Source organism: Hyperolius riggenbachi, chromosome 3, assembly GCF_040937935.1.
Source record: "Hyperolius riggenbachi isolate aHypRig1 chromosome 3, aHypRig1.pri, whole genome shotgun sequence".
Classification (NCBI taxonomy): Eukaryota; Metazoa; Chordata; class Amphibia; order Anura; family Hyperoliidae; genus Hyperolius; species Hyperolius riggenbachi.
Window position 1 is genome coordinate 197,352,291 of NC_090648.1, and position 17,791 is coordinate 197,370,081.

The 17,791-nt window shown below is 45.5% G+C and overlaps 1 protein-coding gene across 3 annotated transcripts in view; it reads right to left on the bottom strand.

Moving 5' to 3' along the window:
* Positions 1 to 11,696: 11,696 nt before the first annotated feature.
* SLTM (SAFB like transcription modulator) overlaps positions 11,697 to 17,791 on the bottom strand; it is a 116,412-nt gene continuing 110,317 nt past the window's right edge. For all 3 annotated transcript variants that reach the window (XM_068275523.1, XM_068275525.1, XM_068275524.1), the window contains one exon: positions 11,697 to 12,751. In XM_068275523.1, the coding sequence (XP_068131624.1) occupies positions 12,646 to 12,751 (106 nt within the window). In that variant the 3' untranslated portion in view covers positions 11,697 to 12,645. The remainder of the gene's footprint in view (positions 12,752 to 17,791) is intronic.

A 17,791-nucleotide genomic window follows, 5' to 3' on the forward strand; every position in this document is an offset into this window, starting at 1 on the left:
TTTCACAAAGTGTCATTTTTCACTAACTTGTGACAAAAAATAAAATCTTCTATGAACTCGCCATACACCTAACGGAATACCTTGGGGTGTCTTCTTTCTAAAATGGGGTCACTTGTGGGGTTCCTATACTGCCCTGGCATTTTAGGGGCCCTAAACCGCGAGGAGTAGTCTAGAAAACAAATGCTTCAAAATGACCTGTGAATAGGACGTTGGGCCCCTTAGCGCACCTAGGCTGCAAAAAAGTGTCACACATGTGGTACCCGCCGTACTCAGGAAAAGTAGTATAATGTGTTTTGGGGTGTATTTTTACACATACCCATGCTGGGTGGGAGAAATTTCTATGTAAATGGACAATTGTGTGTAAAAAAATCAAACAATTGTCATTTACAGAGATATTTCTCCCACTTAGCATGGGTATGTGTAAAAATACACCCCAAAACGCATTATACTACTTCTCCTGAGTACAGCGGTACCACATGTGTGGCACTTTTTTACACCCTAAGTACGCTAAGGGGCCCAAAGTCCAATGAGTACCTTTAGGATTTCACAGGTCATTTTGCGACATTTGGTTTCAAGACTACTCCTCACGGTTTAGGGCCCCTAAAATGCCAGGGCAGTATAGGAACCCCACAAATGACCCCATTCTAGAAAGAAGACACCCAAAGGTATTCCGTACGGAGTATGGTGAGTTCATAGAAGATTTTATTTTTTGTCACAAGTTAGCGGAAAATGACACTTTGTGAAAAAAAACTATTAAAATCAATTTCCGCTAACTTGTGACAAAAAAATAAAAACTTCTATGAACTCACCATACTCCTAACGGAATACCTTGGGGTGTCTTCTTTCTAAAATGGGGTCATTAGTGGGGTTCCTATACTGCCCTGGCATTTTAGGGGCCCTAAACCGTGAGGAGTAGTCTTGAAACAAAAATGACCTGTGAAATCCTAAAGGTACTCATTGGACTTTGGGCCCCTTAGTGCAGTTAGGGTGCAAAAAAGTGCCACACATGTGGTATCGCCGTACTCGGGAGAAGTAGTACAATGTGTTTTGGGGTGTATTTTTACACATACCCATGCTGGGTGGGAGAAATACCTCTGTAAATGACAATCTTTTGATTTTTTTTACACACAATTGTCCATTTACAGAGGTATTTCTCCCACCCAGCATGGGTATGTGTAAAAATACACCCCAAAACACATTGTACTACTTCTCCCGAGTATGGCGATACCACATGTGTGGCACTTTTTTGCACCCTAACTGCGCTAAAGGGCCCAAAGTCCAATGAGTACCTTTAGGATTTCACAGGTCATTTTGCGACATTTGGTTTCAAGACTACTCCTCACGGTTTAGGGCCCCTAAAATGCCAGGGCAGTATAGGAACCCCACAAATGACCCCATTTTAGAAAGAAGACACCCCAAGGTATTCCGTTAGGAGTATGGTGAGTTCATAGAAGATTTTATTTTTTGTCAAAAGTTAGCGGAAATTGATTTTAATTGTGTTTTTTCACAAAGTGTCATTTTCCGCTAACTTGTGACAAAAAATAAAATCTTCTATGAACTCGCCATACTACTAACGGAATACCTTGGGGTGTCTTCTTTCTAAAATGGGGTCATTTGTGGGGTTCCTATACTGCCCTGGCATTTTAGGGGCCCTAAACCGTGAGGAGTAGTCTTGAAACGAAATTTCTCAAAATGACCTGTGAAATCCTAAAGGTACTCATTGGACTTTGGGCCCTTTAGCGCAGTTAGGGTGCAAAAAAGTGCCACACATGTGGTATCGCCGTACTCAGGAGAAGTAGTATAATGTGTTTTGTGGTGTATTTTTACACATACCCATGCTGAGTGGGAGAAATATCTCTGTAAATGGACAATTGTGTGTAAAAAAAATTAACAAATTGTCATTTACAGAGATATTTCTCCCACCCAGCATGGGTATGTGTAAAAATACACCCCAAAACACATTATACTACTTCTCCTGAGTACGGCAATACCACATGTGTGGCACTTTTTTGCAGCCTAACTGCGCTAAGGGGTCCAAAGTCCAATGAGCACCTTTAGGCTTTACAGGGGTGCTTACAATTTAGCACCCCCCAAAATGTCAGGACAGTAAACACACCCCACAAATGATCCCATTTTGGAAAGTAGACCCTTCAAGGTATTCAGAGAGGGGCATGGTGAGTCCGTGGCAGATTTCATTTTTTTTTGTCGCAAGTTAGAAGAAATGGAAACTTTTTTTTTTTTTTTTTTTCCTCACAAAGTGTCATTTTCCGCTTACTTGTGACAAAAAATAATATCTTCTATGAACTCACTATGCCTCTCAGTGAATACTTTGGGATGTCTTCTTTCCAAAATGGGGTCATTTGGGGGGTATTTATACTATCCTGGAATTCTAGCCCCTCATGAAACATGACAGGGGGTCAGAAAAGTCAGAGATGCTTGAAAATGGGAAAATTCACTTTTGGCACCATAGTTTGTAAACGCTATAACTTTTACCCAAACCAATAAATATACACTGAATGGTTTTTTTTTTATCAAAAACATGTTTGTCCACATTTTTCGCGCTGCATGTATACAGAAATTTTACTTTATTTGAAAACTGTCAGCACAGAAAGTTAAAAAAATCATTTTTTTGCCAAAATTCATGTCTTTTTTGATGAATATAATAAAAAGTAAAAATCGCAGGAGCAATCAAATAGCATCAAAAGAAAGCTTTATTAGTGACAAGAAAAGGAGCCAAAATTCATTTAGGTGGTAGGTTGTATGAGCGAGCAATAAACCGTGAAAGCTGCAGTGGTCTGAATGGAAAAAAAGTGGCCGGTCCTTAAGGGGGGTAAAGCCCTAGGTCCTCAAGTGGTTAACTGAGGGGGATATGAATGTTTCCTTTTAAACAATACCAGTTGCCTGGCAGTCCTGCTGATCTTTGGCTGCAGTAGTGGCTGAATCACACACCTGAAACAAGCATGCAGCTAATCCAATCTGACTTTAGTCTGAGAACATGATCGGTATGCTTGTTGAGGGGCTGTGGCTAAATGTATTAGAGACACAGGATCAGCAGGAGTGTCAGGCAACTCACATTATTTTAAAAGGAAAGTATCCATATCCTTCTCAGTTTAAGTTCCCTTTAAAGAGAATCTGTATTGTTAAAATCACACAAAAGTAAACATACCAGTGCGTTAGGGGACATCTATTACCCTCTGACACAATTTCGCCGCATTAAAAGTGGTTAAAAACAGTTTTTCGTTCATAAACAAAATGGCCACCAAACCAGGAAGTAGGTTGATGTACAGGATGTCCACACATAGAAAATACACCCATACACAAGCAGGCTGTATACAGCCTTCCTTTTGAATCTCAAGAGATCATTTGTGTGTTTCTTTCCCCCTGTTCTCATGCACTGAAGTTTCAGGCTGCGTGTTTCTTCCTGCAAACAGCTTTGCCCTTGTCTATAATTCTTCAGTATGTGAAAGCCCAGCCAGCTCAGAGGACGATTTATCCAGCTTGTAAAAGATAAGAGAGAAGCTGCTCTAATCCTAAATAACACACAGGCAAGTGTGCATAGAGGGGCCTGGAAGGGGGAGTCCATAGCAGAACCACAACACTGAAGAACTTGGCAGCCTTCCAGACACAGGCCGACAAGTCTGACAAGGGAAAGATACATTGATTTATTACAGAGACAGTGATAGTATAAAGTGCTGCAGTAAGCCAGAACACATTAGAATAGCTTTTTGAACTTGTAGGATGATAAAAAACAGGATGCAATTTTTGTTACGGAGTCTCTTTAAAGCCAATGGGTATAGTTTAAAAAATAAAAAAGTCAGATACTCACCTAAGGAGAGGGAAGGCTCGGTCCTAATGAGCCTTCCCTCTCCTCTCCCGGTGCTGCGCTGGCTCCCCCGTTCACGTCCGCCGCCGCATGGGACTTCGGAGGTCTTCGGGAGCACTCGGGCTTCCGAAGACGGGCCGCTCCATACTACGTACGCGCGAGTGAGTCATAGAGGGCGCTGGCGTACTATGGAGCGGCCCCGTCCTCGGGAGCCCGAGTGCTCCCGAAACATCCCTTCGGCTGCGGAAGTGTGAGTATTTGACCGAACTGATCGAATACTGCCACGGGGGATCCTGCGCGGCACCGGGAGGGGAGAGGGAAGGCTCATTAGGACCGAGCCTACCTCTCCTTAGGTGAGTATCTGGCTTTTTTATTTTTTAAACGGTAAACATTCACTTTAAGTATACAGATTAGATATTGCTTTTGTGCAATGGAATTGCATGTCCCCGTGGGAGTGCAGGGGGGAGGGGGGGAGTTCAGGGAGCAGCAGGATTCACATTTTTCATAGATTTATACTGCATCTACGCTTTAATCTGGGAAAACATGGCTCATTTTTGAGGCAGATAGATGGTTAGATAATTAATTCTGACATGCCTGATCTCCCGTTCGATTGTTTTGCCGCTCGATTCCTGATCGAAGTGAATGGAAAAAGATAAAAACAAGCCTGAGGATAAAATAGACTGCAGAATTGAGCTGCAAAAATAATTGAGCGGAGAATAGAGCGGTAGAAACGAACCGTGTATGCCCAGCATTACAAAGATAGCATCTACAGTGGTCTATTCAATATTGGACAGGAGTTCTGCTGAAGTCTTGGCTATTATCGAAAGAACAAGGTGCTACAAAAATTGGTAGCTCAGGTAAACTATCAATACCAGTATAACATCAAATGGATGTGATCTACTACCAATTGCATAGTGTAATCGGTTATACACTTATTGGTCACTTTATTAGGCACGCTTTTTCAATTGCTGGTACACACAAAGTTGCAGACTACTCACCAAACTCGTGGTGAACTAGAACTGCTAGGAGTGTGTAAGGGGCTGCAAAGAACCATATGTAACACAAAACAAGTGTTTGCCTTCTTAAAGAGAATCTGTACTCTAATATTCTTACACTAAAAAGCATACCATTCTATTCCTTATTTTCTCCTGTGCCCCTCTGTGCTGTTTCTGCCACTCTCTGCTGCAATCCTGGCTTGTAATTAACAGTTTTAGGCAATGTTTACAAACAAACTAACCAGCTTCTAATAGGCTCAGCTAAGCATAGTGTGTGAGTATGCAGGGGGCCTGCAGAGGGTGTGTATCGCTTCTACCAATCACAAGCAGCCCCGCACATTCCACACAATCAAAGCCTTAGCCCGACAAACAGGACAGAGGAAAGATACATTGATTTATTACAGAGACAGTGTAATTAGGAAGAGCTGCAGTAAGCCCCAGCACATTAGAACAGGCATAGGAACTCATAGGATAGAAGAACTAAGGCTGAAAAAATTGTTACAGTCTCTTTAACCACTTCCCGACCGCCTAACGCACAGAGGCGGCCGGGAAGTGGAGCCCTTAAGGACCGGCTCACCCACAGAGGCGGCGGTCCATTTAAGGGCATGGGCGGAGCGATCGCGTCATCCGTGACGCGATCCTCCGCCGGCGCCTGTCACCGCTCGCCCGCCGCAACATCCCGCCGGCTATACGGAAGCGCCGGCGGGATGTTAACCCCGCGATCGACGCATACAAAGTGTATAATACACTTTGTAATGTTTACAAAGTGTATTATACAGGCTGCCTCCTGCCCTGGTGGTCCCAATGTCCGAGGGGCCACCAGGGCAGGCTGCAGCCACCCTAGTCTGCACCCAAGCACACTGATTTCCCCCGCCCCAGATCGCCCACAGCACCCCCCTGCCCACCCCCCAGACCCCTGTTTGCACCCAATCACCCCCCTAATCACCCATCAATCACTCCCTGTCACTATCTGTCAACGCTATTTTTTTTTTTATCTCCCCCCCTGATCACCCCCCACCCCTCAGATTTTCCCCAGACCCCCCCCCCCCCCCCTGTGTACTGTATGCATCTATCCCCCCTGATCACCTGTCAATCACCCCCTGTCACTGCCACCCATCAATCAGCCCCTAACCTGCCCCTTGCGGGCAATTTGATCACCCACCCACACCAATAGATCGCCCGCAGATCCGACATCAGATCACCACCCAAGCGCAGTGTTTACATCTATTCTCTCCTCTAAACACCCACTAATTACCCATCAATCACCCCCTATCACTGTTACCCATCAGATCAGACCCTAATCTGCCCCGTGCGGGCACCCAATCACCCGACTACACGCTCAGATTGCCCTCAGACCCCCCCTTATCAATTCGCCAGTGCATTAGTTTCATCTGTTCTTCCCTGTAATAACCCACTGATCACCTGTCAATCACCCATCAATCACCCCCTGTCACTGCCACCCATCAATCAGCCCCTAACCTGCCCCTTGCGGGCAATCTGATCACCCACCCACCCACACCAATAGTTCGCCCGCAGATCCGACGTCAGATCACCTCCCAAGGGCAGTGTTTATATCTGTTCTCTACCCTAAACACCCACTAATTACCCATCAATCACCCCCTGTCACTGCTACCTATCAGATTAGACCCCTATCTGCCCCTAGGGCACTCAATCACCCGCCCACACCCTCAGAATGCCCTCAGGCCCCAGCCTTGATCACCTCGCCAGTGCATTGCTTGCATCTATTTCCCCCCTCTAATCACACCTTGAGACACCCATCAATCACCTCCTGTCACCCCCTAGCACACCTACCCATCAGATCAGGCCCTAATTTGCCCCGTGTGGGCTCCTGATCACTCGGCCAAACCCTCAGACCCCCTTCCGATCACCTCCCCAGTGCATTTATTGCATCTATTTTCCCCTCTAACCACCCCCTGAGACACCCATCAATCACCTCCTGTCACCCCCCTAGCACTCCTATCCATCAGATCAGGCCCAATACAACCTGTCATCTAAAAGGCCACCCTGCATATGACCGGTTCCACAAAATTCGCCCCCTCATAGACCACCTGTCATAAAAATTTGCAGATGCTTATACCCCTGAACAGTCATTTTGAGACATTTGGTTTCCAGACTACTCACGGTTTTGGGCCCGTAAAATGCCAGGGCGGTATAGGAACCCCAGAAACGGACCCCATTTTAGAAAAAAGACACCCCAATGTATTCTGTTAGGTGTATGACGAGTTCATAGAAGATTTTATTTTTTGTCAAAAGTTAGCGGAAATTGATTTTTTTTTTTTTTTCACAAAGTGTCATTTTTCACTAACTTGTGACAAAAAATAAAATCTTCTATGAACTCGCCATACACCTAACGGAATACCTTGGGGTGTCTTCTTTCTAAAATGGGGTCACTTGTGGGGTTCCTATACTGCCCTGGCATTTTAGGGGCCCCAAACCGTGAGGAGTAGTCTAGAAAACAAATGCCTCAAAATGACCTGTGATTAGGACGTTGGGCCCCTTAGCGCACCTAGGCTGCAAAAAAGTGTCACACGTGGTATCGCCGTACTCAGGAGAAGTAGTACAATGTGTTTTGGGGTGTATTTTTACACATACCCATGCTGGGTGGGAGAAATCTCTCTGTAAATGGACAATTGTGTGTAAAAAAAAAATCAAACAATTGTCATTTACAAAGGTATTTCTCCCACCCAGCATGGGTATGTGTAAAAATACACCCCAAAACGCATTATACTACATCTCCCGAGTACGGCGATACCACATGATTGGCACTTTTTTGCAGCCTAACTGCGCTAAGGGGCCCAAAGTCCAATGAGTACCTTTAGGATTTCACAGGTCATTTTTGTTTCAAGACTACTCCTCACGGTTTAGGGCCCCTAAAATGCCAGGGCAGTATAGGAACCCCACAAATGACCCCATTCTAGAAAGAAGACACCCAAAACGTATTCCGTTAGGAGTATGGTGAGTTCATAGAAGATTTTATGTTTTGTCACAAGTTAGCGGAAAATGACACTTTGTGAAAAAAAACAATTAAAATCAATTTCCGCTAACTTGTGACAAAAAAATAAAATCTTCTATGAACTCACCATACTCCTAATGGAATACCTTGGGGTGTCTTTCTAAAATGGGGTCATTAGTGGGGTTCCTATACTGCCCTGGCATTTTATGGGCCCTAAACCGTGAGCAATCGCCGCCTCTCCCCGCCCCTCTGTGAAGGAAGAGTGAGAGGGGCGGGCAGAGGCGGCAATGCGCCGCGATTGTGAAATTCCTTATGCGGCCCAGCCTCATCCGGACTTTGCATCCTGCGGCCCCCCAGGTAAATGGAGTTTGAGACCCCTGGCTTACAGGGACCAAAAAAAAAAAAAGATTTGCATATTTAGCAGTGATGCACTGGGAGACATATGCCCACTCCAGCCTGAATTATCGCAAATACTTTGTTTTAACCACTTGAGGACCCACCCTTTACCCCCCCTTAAGGACCAGCGTTAGTTTTTGTGATCTGTGCTGGGTGGGCTCTGCAGCCCCCAGCACAGATCAGGTTTCATGCAGAGCGATCAGATCGCCCCCCTTTTTTTCCCCCTATGGGGATGGTGTGCAGGGGGGGTCTGATCGCTCTGGTGGGCAGGCTAGTTGCGGGGGGGGAGGGGGGCACCTCAAAGCCCCCCTCCGCGGCGAAATTCCCCCCTCCCTCTCCTACCTGCTCATCCCCAGTGATCGGGGCTGCACAGGACGCTATCCGTCCTGTGCAGCCAGTGACAGGACGTCCCCTGTCACATGGCGGCGATCCCCGGCCGCTGATTGGCCGGGGATCGCCGATCTGCCTTACGGCGCTGCTGCGCAGCAGGCTATTCACGGAGCCACAAGGAAAAACAGCACTTAAAACATAGGACGCCGTCCAGCCACACGTCCGCCTCGTCCGACCGGTTTCACTGTCAAAGTTTCATAAGGGCCCAGATGTGAGTGACATTTTAAAACCTTTGTCTTTTTAACCACTTGAGGACCCACCCTTTACCCCCCCTTAAGGACCAGCGCTGGTTTGATTGATCTGTGCTGGGTGGGCTCTGCAGCCCCCAGCACAGATCAGGGTGCAGGCAGGGAGATCAGATTGCCCCCCTTTTTTCCCCCCTATGGGGATGATGTGCTGGGGGGGTCTGATCTCTCCTGCCTGCTGTGGGTGGCGGGGGGGGGCACCTCAAAGCCCCCCTCCGCGGCGAAATTCCCCCCTCCCTCTCCTACCTGCTCCCCCCCCTGAGATCCGGGCTGCACAGGACGCTATCCGTCCTGTGCAGCCAGTGACAGGACGTCCCCTGTCACATGGCGGCGATCCCCGGCCGCTGATTGGCCGGGGATCGCCGATCTGCAAAGCGGATTATTTCCGCTTGTGTTTACATCTAGCCTGCGAGCCGCCATCGGCGGCCCGCAGGCTATTCACGGAGCCCCCCGCCGTGATTTGACAGGAAACAGCCGCTCGTACGAGCGGCTGCTTCCTGATTAATTAGGCTGCAGCTGGCGACGCAGTACTGCGTCGCTGGTCCTGCAGCTGCCACTTTGCCGACGCACGTTATGAGTGTGCGGTCGGCAAGTGGTTAATGAGCTATTAAAATCGCTGTAGATACGCTTAGATGTGCGTTTGTCTCTTTGCATGCCTCATTTTTGGTGAAATACTGCAATTGAGGATTAGATTGTTCGGCTTGTCTGGAGAGGAGGCCGGCTGCGAAGACACCTGCTGCTGACCTCATAAAGCCATATTGCAGACCCTGTAGTTAAGGTCTGTGATAATCTGGTAAGCGTATTGTTTTTATGGTGTTTTCGGTGGTGGACACAAGTGAATTCGCGCTGAAGTGTACTATTTTATGTTGATTGAAGACGTTTTGCTGAGACGTTGGACTTTGGCTGCGATATATGTAGTGTTCCACATGTTAAGATTTGCTTGGCTGCGCTGATATTGTATTTTGATTATATTCACGGAGCCCCCCGCCGTGAATTGACAGGAAGCAGCCGCTCGCACGAGCAGCTGCTTCCTGATTAATCAGCCTGCAGCTGGCGACGCAGTACTGCGTCGCTGGTCCTGCAGCTGCCACTTTGCCGACGCACGGTATAAGTGCGGTCGGCAAGTGGTTAAGAAGGCCAACTTTGGGGTTTTTTCGGGGTTTTTTCGTTTTTTTTTTTTTTAAACAGGAGAAACTCAGTTTTGGTGTAGATACGTTGCTGAAGTTCAAAAAGAATATCAGAATGGGGGAAAAAAAATTTGATGTAAGACTTTGAATTTGGAATATCTATTGATGCCAGAAGGGCTGTGCCAAGTATTTCAAAAACTGATCTGCTGGTATTTTCAGGCACATCCAGGGATGGGCTCACGAGTAATCACAATTCGTAATTAAAATTAGCCTTAAAGTAGGACTGTAGATACATTTTAAACACATTGTTTCACTTACCTGGGCTTCTGCAAGTCCCCAGCAGCTGTCCTGTCCTCCACGAGCCTCCATTCTCCCGCCGCCAGGCCACTGCTCCTGCGCGGCTCTGGCCACGTGTATCCTTTCTTCGTGTTCCAGTCTGCAATAGCGCTATTGCAGCAGGGAATGCGAAGAGATACTCGTGGCAGGGCTGTGCTAGCCTCGACTTGCAAGTTGAGGAACGGAGTGGCAGGCAGAACGGAGGCTCATGGAGGAATGGCGCGGGACAGGACGGCTGCTGGGGGCTTGCAGAAGCCCCAGGTAAGTGAAAGTGTGTTTAAAATGTATCTACAGTTTCACTTTAATTGCTGCAGCTGTGTGGCTGGATGATAAGGGGTTATTTACCCATAATTCTGCCATCCTGCCTGCGCTCCAAACAGCTTGTCCTATTGGGCGCGTTGCAAGCCTCACTACGCGCACATCCTCCTTTCGGCTGTATCCTGCACCAAAGTCTCCTGGTGGCCAATTCATATGTATGCCTCCAGTAACCACTTGTTACAACCAAGGTAGCACAATACCATCTCCGAACACACAATACTGCCAAACCTTGAAGCAGAAACAACAGCCAAAGACCATACTGGGTACCACTCCAATCGCCTAGGAACAGTAAATTCAAGCTACACACATTTCCCTCCCCTCTAATGGCTTCAATTGAACTGTTTGATAAGAAATTAATGTGCAGTAATACACCAAGATATTCATACATTTAAATTGCAAGCCTCTTCAGCAGCGCTCTCTTCCCTGTGTGCTCTTCTCTGCCACCATATGGACTTAGTGACTTGGCTGCTATACTTATGCTTACCATGGTTACATCACTATTTTGTGTACCATTGTTGAACGCTATAAGGGCCCCTGTGTAACACTGTTGAATGTTGTGTTGTCTCCCCCTTTATTGCACAAAACTGTGTAATAAGTTAGCACTTATAAAGCAAATGAGGATATTGCTGTTTACTTTCTACTTTCCACAGGCACATCCCTAGACACACAAGCATATGTTCTGTACGTGCGCAACTCGTTAGAGACATGATGAGATTAACATAGGTACATATCGTATAGAGCCAATAGCAATGTGAGTGTTGGGTCTAAAAATTCAGACCTGTACAGGGATTTCATCGGAGGGGTCCAGCCTGCTGGGACGGTGGAGGAAATCCTCTGCCCAGAGTTAAAGAGAAGAAGGGGCCCATGGAGAGTATAAATCAGAGCTGGGCCACTGTGGTGTTCAACTTATGCTGTGATATAGCTTCTACTCATCAGAGAGCTTGTTCATTTGCGTATGGATGTTGAAGTAGTATACATGTACTAGCGTGAGCATACAAAACAGAAGATACAGGGATGTGTGTGTGGCTATATGATACATCCACTTTATAGCACAAGTTCAAATTAACATTTTATGAAATACACCACAAAAAGTGAAACAAAACCAGTTTTATTTATACCACCTAAAAGTACAGAAGACATTGAGGAGAAAAAAATGTGGCCAGGATTCACAATCACAACACAGTGTAACTTGACATTCCAAACAAGTGCAAACGAAAAATACAAACATTATGCTATAGCATTGGATACTTGTCATTTTTAGCTGTAAAAGTTAAGAAAAAAAATTAGAGATCGCACTATTCTACATCTTATCTTGAAAAACAGAGTCTTGGTAGCCATATATTAGTTTGTTGTGGTTATTTTTTCAAAAAGGCCATTCTGAGAAACACAAAAATGTCTTCAGTACATATTGCTCCAGTAGAGACCAGTGCTATCCTATACACAGCTTTAGGCAGTATTTCTTTCATGAATCCATACCTGACAGCACAGATTACCCTTATTCGCATTGCTCATGATACTTCACAAACAAGGCTCCTCCCAAAGGTGGCTTTACAGATTTGAACAGCTACAAATAGCGTCTGCACCACATTGATCTATTTCGTTCAGTCAGAAAAGGTGAAGTTTACCACCTATACAAAGATGGGCAAACAATCAACTAAAATAAAATAAGCATCATGCCAAAGGCAAGACCTCGCATTTTCTTAACAACAAAAAATATATATATATAAAAAAAATGTTTAACACATTTACAGGATCTGTACTAAACATATTTAAGTCATTTCGAAACGATTCCATGTGACCCCCAGCTGTTTCCTAAAGCTTCCATTGCACTGTATTGACGTTCATAGTCTGAGCACAAAGACAACTGCATTCCAATACAGTAAGAAGTCCTGTAATAAGGTCAACTTCTGCTGTTAAAAAGTCTGCCATAATAAAACCATTAAAAATGGCTAAAAAAAAAAAATTCGGAAAAGCCCTGTCAGCGTTGGGTTATCTTTACAAGAAATGAATAAATTATCGCAAAATCTGGGTGGTATAAGACTTAGTATCTTCTTGGAGGTGCTCCCTTAAACGACTTGAATACAGAGCCAGTTCCTCTTCCTATGGAGCCGCCCGGCATCGGTACAACTCTGTTGATGGCTGTATTACTAGAAGACAGGAAACAAAAAGTCAGACTACTTAACAGTACTGTACACAAATTAACCCTTTAAAAAATTATTGTGACTAAACACAATACATTAAAAACTATAATGCCTGTGGCCCACTACAGCAATTAGCAGCACCTTCTAATCGCAAAAGTGATTGTAATCGTGGAGCAATCTCAAAAGTACTGCCTGCAGCATTTTGCTCTGATCTCAGAGGGATTGCATTAACGGCAAAATGTGAACCTGGAAACAGCAATGAAAAAACATGTTATTTCATGATTCGGAAAGTAATTTCCAATTCCCAACCGCAGCCGCTACTGGGCTAGTTAAAGGGCCAGTCTTGCATTTTTCATGAACTCATGCAAGTACAATTTGCTCCAACCTCTTCCGTCTCAACTCAGATGGAATCACAAGCTGCTGGTGGCCGAGCAGCTCTGACAGGACAAAAAAAATCCAATTATTCACCACTGCATACTCACGCTGTCCTCACTGCTGTACCCGCTCACTCCGCTGTCTCAGTGACAGCAGAGCTTCTGCATCTCCGCTTTCATTGGCTCCTTACCCCGTGATTACTGTCAATCACAGTAATAACAGCATTCAAAAGGGAAAAGGACGGCTCTAGTTCTTAACCACTTTCCGACCGCGTCACACCGATGGGCGTGGCCGCGGCGGCAGCCCCAGGACCGCCTAACGCCGATCGGCGTAAAGTCCTGGGATTTGCAGGAGATCGCGTGCAGGGTGCACGCGCATCTCCTGCTTGAGGGGCGGAGCTCCGCCCCGACTTCAGTCTCCGAGCGGCTATTGCCGCTCGGGAGACTGTTAGACTAGTGCAGCGCTGCGATCAGCAGCAGCGCTGCACTGGGGACAGCCGTGTGACACGGCTGTCCCCCTGGGGGTCAAGAGAGCGATCGGCTGTCATGATCGGCTCTCATAGGCAGAAGCCTATGACAGCCGATCGCCGTAATTGGCCGGCTGTGGGGTGGGAGGGAGGGAGGGAAGGGGTTTAAAGCAACAGTTTGTTTTTAAAAAGCAGCAACACAAATATTGATTAAAAAAAAAAATAAACATGGGGCGGAGCGATCAGACCCCACCAACAGAGCTCTGTTGGTGGGGAGAAAGGGGGGGGGGGGGAAGAAATCACTTGTGTGCTGTGTTGTGCGGCCCTGCAGCTTGGCCTTAAAGCTGCAGTGACCAATTTCACTAACAATGGCCTGGTCACTGGGGGGGGGGGGGGGGGGGGTGTTTTAGCCCTGCAGTCCTCAAGAGGTTTAAGGGGTTAGAGGCGTCCAGTCCCAAAAGAGTTACACACTGGCTTTCTACTTCTAAAATTAGATTTCTTGCTAGTTACATTTTACATCCATATTTTAATAACACCCTAAAAATGTGACCAAAAGTCTCTGTGCTCCAACCAGTGCAGGTAGTTCTCAGTTCACGCATTTAAATTGTACCTAAACCACTTCAGATTCCAGGGGTTAGGTTTTGCCTTTTATAATAGTTATGCCATCAAAGTGATTTTTTTGGGGGGCATGTCCCCATTACAGTGTACCACTGTACCCGAGTACAGGTGACACAAGGGGTGAATTGGCTTGGTAGGGGTTAAAACTTGAATGCAGGTAAAAAAAAAATTTTCACACTGTCACTTTAATTTTTTTCTTTTTCCAACTGCAATTCATTAATTTAAAAAATGTGTGCACTAGAGTACGAGTGTACACGGGAGCATGGAGGCTGCAATTACTGCAGGTCGAGAGTCTCGCATCCAGGAACCCACAGGAGCACAAAATTGGACAGGAGACTCGCACCCAGAAACCATAACTGGTTAAGGAAAAAAAAAAGTTTTACTATATGCATTCAATGCATACATGAAGACTTTCATTTAAAAATGCTTTAGTAGGAGGCTTCTGGATAATCCAGAGACTTCCCCTATCTTCTTACAAAACCCCTCCATTCCAGCACTGGGTCCTTCTAAGCATTCGACAAAATTGTGTACAAGTGCGTCTGTATAGCACATGCGCAGTAGCACAAAGCCACGCATGCACAGCTTTCTCCTCCTAAGTGCATGAGAGGCTTTGTGCCACTGAGGAGGCCATACTTGCGTATGCACAGTACAGCTGCATCAGCTACATGGACGGGAGCCTGTCCACGAGGAAGAGGGTCCCTGGCAGCAGCAGAGGAGTCAGGGAAGCCTCTGAACTATCCAGATGCTTCACACTATCAAGTAATGTTTTTAAAACGTTTTTGTACCCTTAAAGTGAAGCTGAAGCCACACAAAAAAAAATGAGATGAACTCACCTGGGGCTTCCCTCAGCCCCCTGCAGCCGATCGGTGCCCTCGCAGCTCCGCTCCGATGCCTCTGCACCCGCCGGCAAACACTTCCGGTTTGGCCGTCACCGGCCGACAGGCATGGGAACGCGAGTGATTGTTCGCGTTCCCAGCCTGTATATCGCCCCCTATGCTGCTATTGCGGCCTCCCAACAAAGTAAAAATCTCAATGAACCTTTGTAACCAGAGTAGAACACTGGGCGCCCTCACTGCCTACCAAGTGCTGCCCGGCCACAGACCCTGCCTGAAGCCTACAAAGGAGCCTGGCACCGGCTGACCTGTGCGGGAGGCACTACCCAAGAAGTTCATTGTGGCTGGTTACATCTCTGGCAGGCTAAACACGTGTGCACACGTCCTCCTATAGACACCAGAGGGACTTAACCCACTGTCCTGGGCATATGAACTGTTTGCAGCACGGGAAGCTATCCGTTTAAGTAATGCTTTATCCTATAGCAACTGGACAAGCGATGTCTATGAACTGGTCTGAGTGGTGAGAGCCTCAGTGAGGCAGTCCGTCTATACTAACTGCATGTGCATATGCATTAAGCGCTGCGGATCTGTGTTAAAGCTTTTGCCCTCTGTGACTTTTATGTGCTTTCGCGGAGAGTTAGCTCTGGGACTTTGCTTGCGCTCAGTTTGCTTCATTAAGCAACCAGTTTTTACGGCTTAGCAGGTATGTGGCGGGATTCCAGGTGTGTTCCCCACAGAAGTCTGGTGCAAAAGTTGAGGATGCAAGGACTGGGGAAGAGTTTGTGTGCATGGATAGGGAACTGGCTAATGGACAGAAAACAAAGAGTTGTGGTCAATGGATCGTACTCAAAATGGGAGACTGTTAGCAGTGGGGTCCCACAGGGGTCTGTACTGGGTCCAGTGCTCTTCAATTTATTTATTAATGACCTAGTAGATGCAGTAGTGAGCAATGTTGCTATTTTTGCAGATGATACAAAATTGTGCAGAATCATCAACTCTCAGGAAGATAGTGTCATATTGCAACAGGATCTGGATAGGATGGCTATATGGGCACATACATGGCAGATGAAATTCAATGTTGACAAATGTAAAGTCATGCATTTTGGTCGTACCAATGGTCTAGCACCATACAAAATAAATGGGATACAGTTGGGAACATCAAACTTGGAGAAGGACTTAGGAGTACTCATCGACAACAAGTTAAATAATCGTACTCAATGCCAAGCCGCTGCAGCTAAAGCAAACAAAATTTTGGGATGCATTAAAAGGGAAATAAAAACTCGAGATGCTAGCATAATATTGCCCCTGTTTAACTCTCTAGTAAGGCCACATCTGGAATATGGAATTCAGTTCTGGGCACCACATTACAAAAAAGATATTGCAGTTTTAGAGCAGGTGCAGAGACGAGCTACAAAATTGATACGTGGGATGGAAGGTCTCGCTTACCAAGAAAGGTTAGATAAACTGGGTTTATTTAGTCTAGAGAAAAGACGCCTTAGAGGAGATCTAATTAACATGTATAAATACATTAGAGGGCAATATAATAGCTTGGCGGATGAGCTTTTTGTCCCTAGGCCTTCTCAAAGGACTAGAGGACATGAGCTGCGCATGGAGGAAAAACGTTTTAGCCATTTATTTAGGAAAGGGTTCTTTACAGTAAGAGTGGTTAGGATGTGGAATGCATTGCCACAGGAAGTCGTTATGGCAAACTCTATACCTGCATTTAAAGGGGGCTTAGATGCTTTCCTTGCGTTGAAAGACATCCATGGCTACAATTACTAGGTTATGCCTAATGATGTTGATCCAGGGATTTTATCTGATTGCCATCTGGAGTCAGGAAGGAATTTTTCCCATTTGGGGCTAATTGGACCATGCCTGGTGGGTTTTTTTTCGCCTTCCTCTAGATCAACAGGGGTATGTGGGGGACGGGCTGGAGTTGTACTTTGTACTGGTTGAACTCGATGGACGTATGTCTTTTTTCAACCAAAATAACTATGTAACTATAAGTCTGCTGTACGTGTGAGCCCATTAACTGCGCGATTAACATCTGCAGTGAGTGTTTTACGTTTTTAAAGTGGCACTTAGTGTCAATACAGTGTTGTCCACTATTTTTGAATAAAGTTTTCTATTGAATTTGAAGCAGAGTCTGATTTCACATGTTTTTTTTTTTAATAAAAAAAACACACACAAAAAAACCCACCTTCATGCCTTCAACCACAAACCAGGCTCACGTTATTTTAAGCAATTCCTTTAATTCAAACAAATTGGCTGATCTGCCAAATCACCTTGTTTCAAATTAATGTAAATTAAAATGTTCAGGATGATAATCGCCCCTATTCAGTACATTTTCTAGACTGCAAATTACATTGCTAGTCTCCAAAGTATTTAAGAGCCTATTGAATGAGCTTGCCAGTCAGTCATCAAGACATAAGCTGTAGCCAGTTATACTGGCAGAACTCAGGTTAGAATGCAATCACATTGCAGAACTAAAGACACAAACTGTCAAATCAGTTTACTTTGAATCAGAATTTTAGGACTTTCCTGTTTGGCTATAAGTTTGTCTTTATGCTATCAATTTAATAGATTGGCAGACCTGCCTAGCTGTTCTAGAGAAGAAATATTAGGTTGCATCTTAAAATCTGGAGCCAGAATTCAGTTGAAGGGGCAACTATGGCAAAAAATTGTAAAATTTAAAATATGTGCAAACATATACAAATAAGTACACTTTTTCCAGAGTAAAATGAGCCATAAATT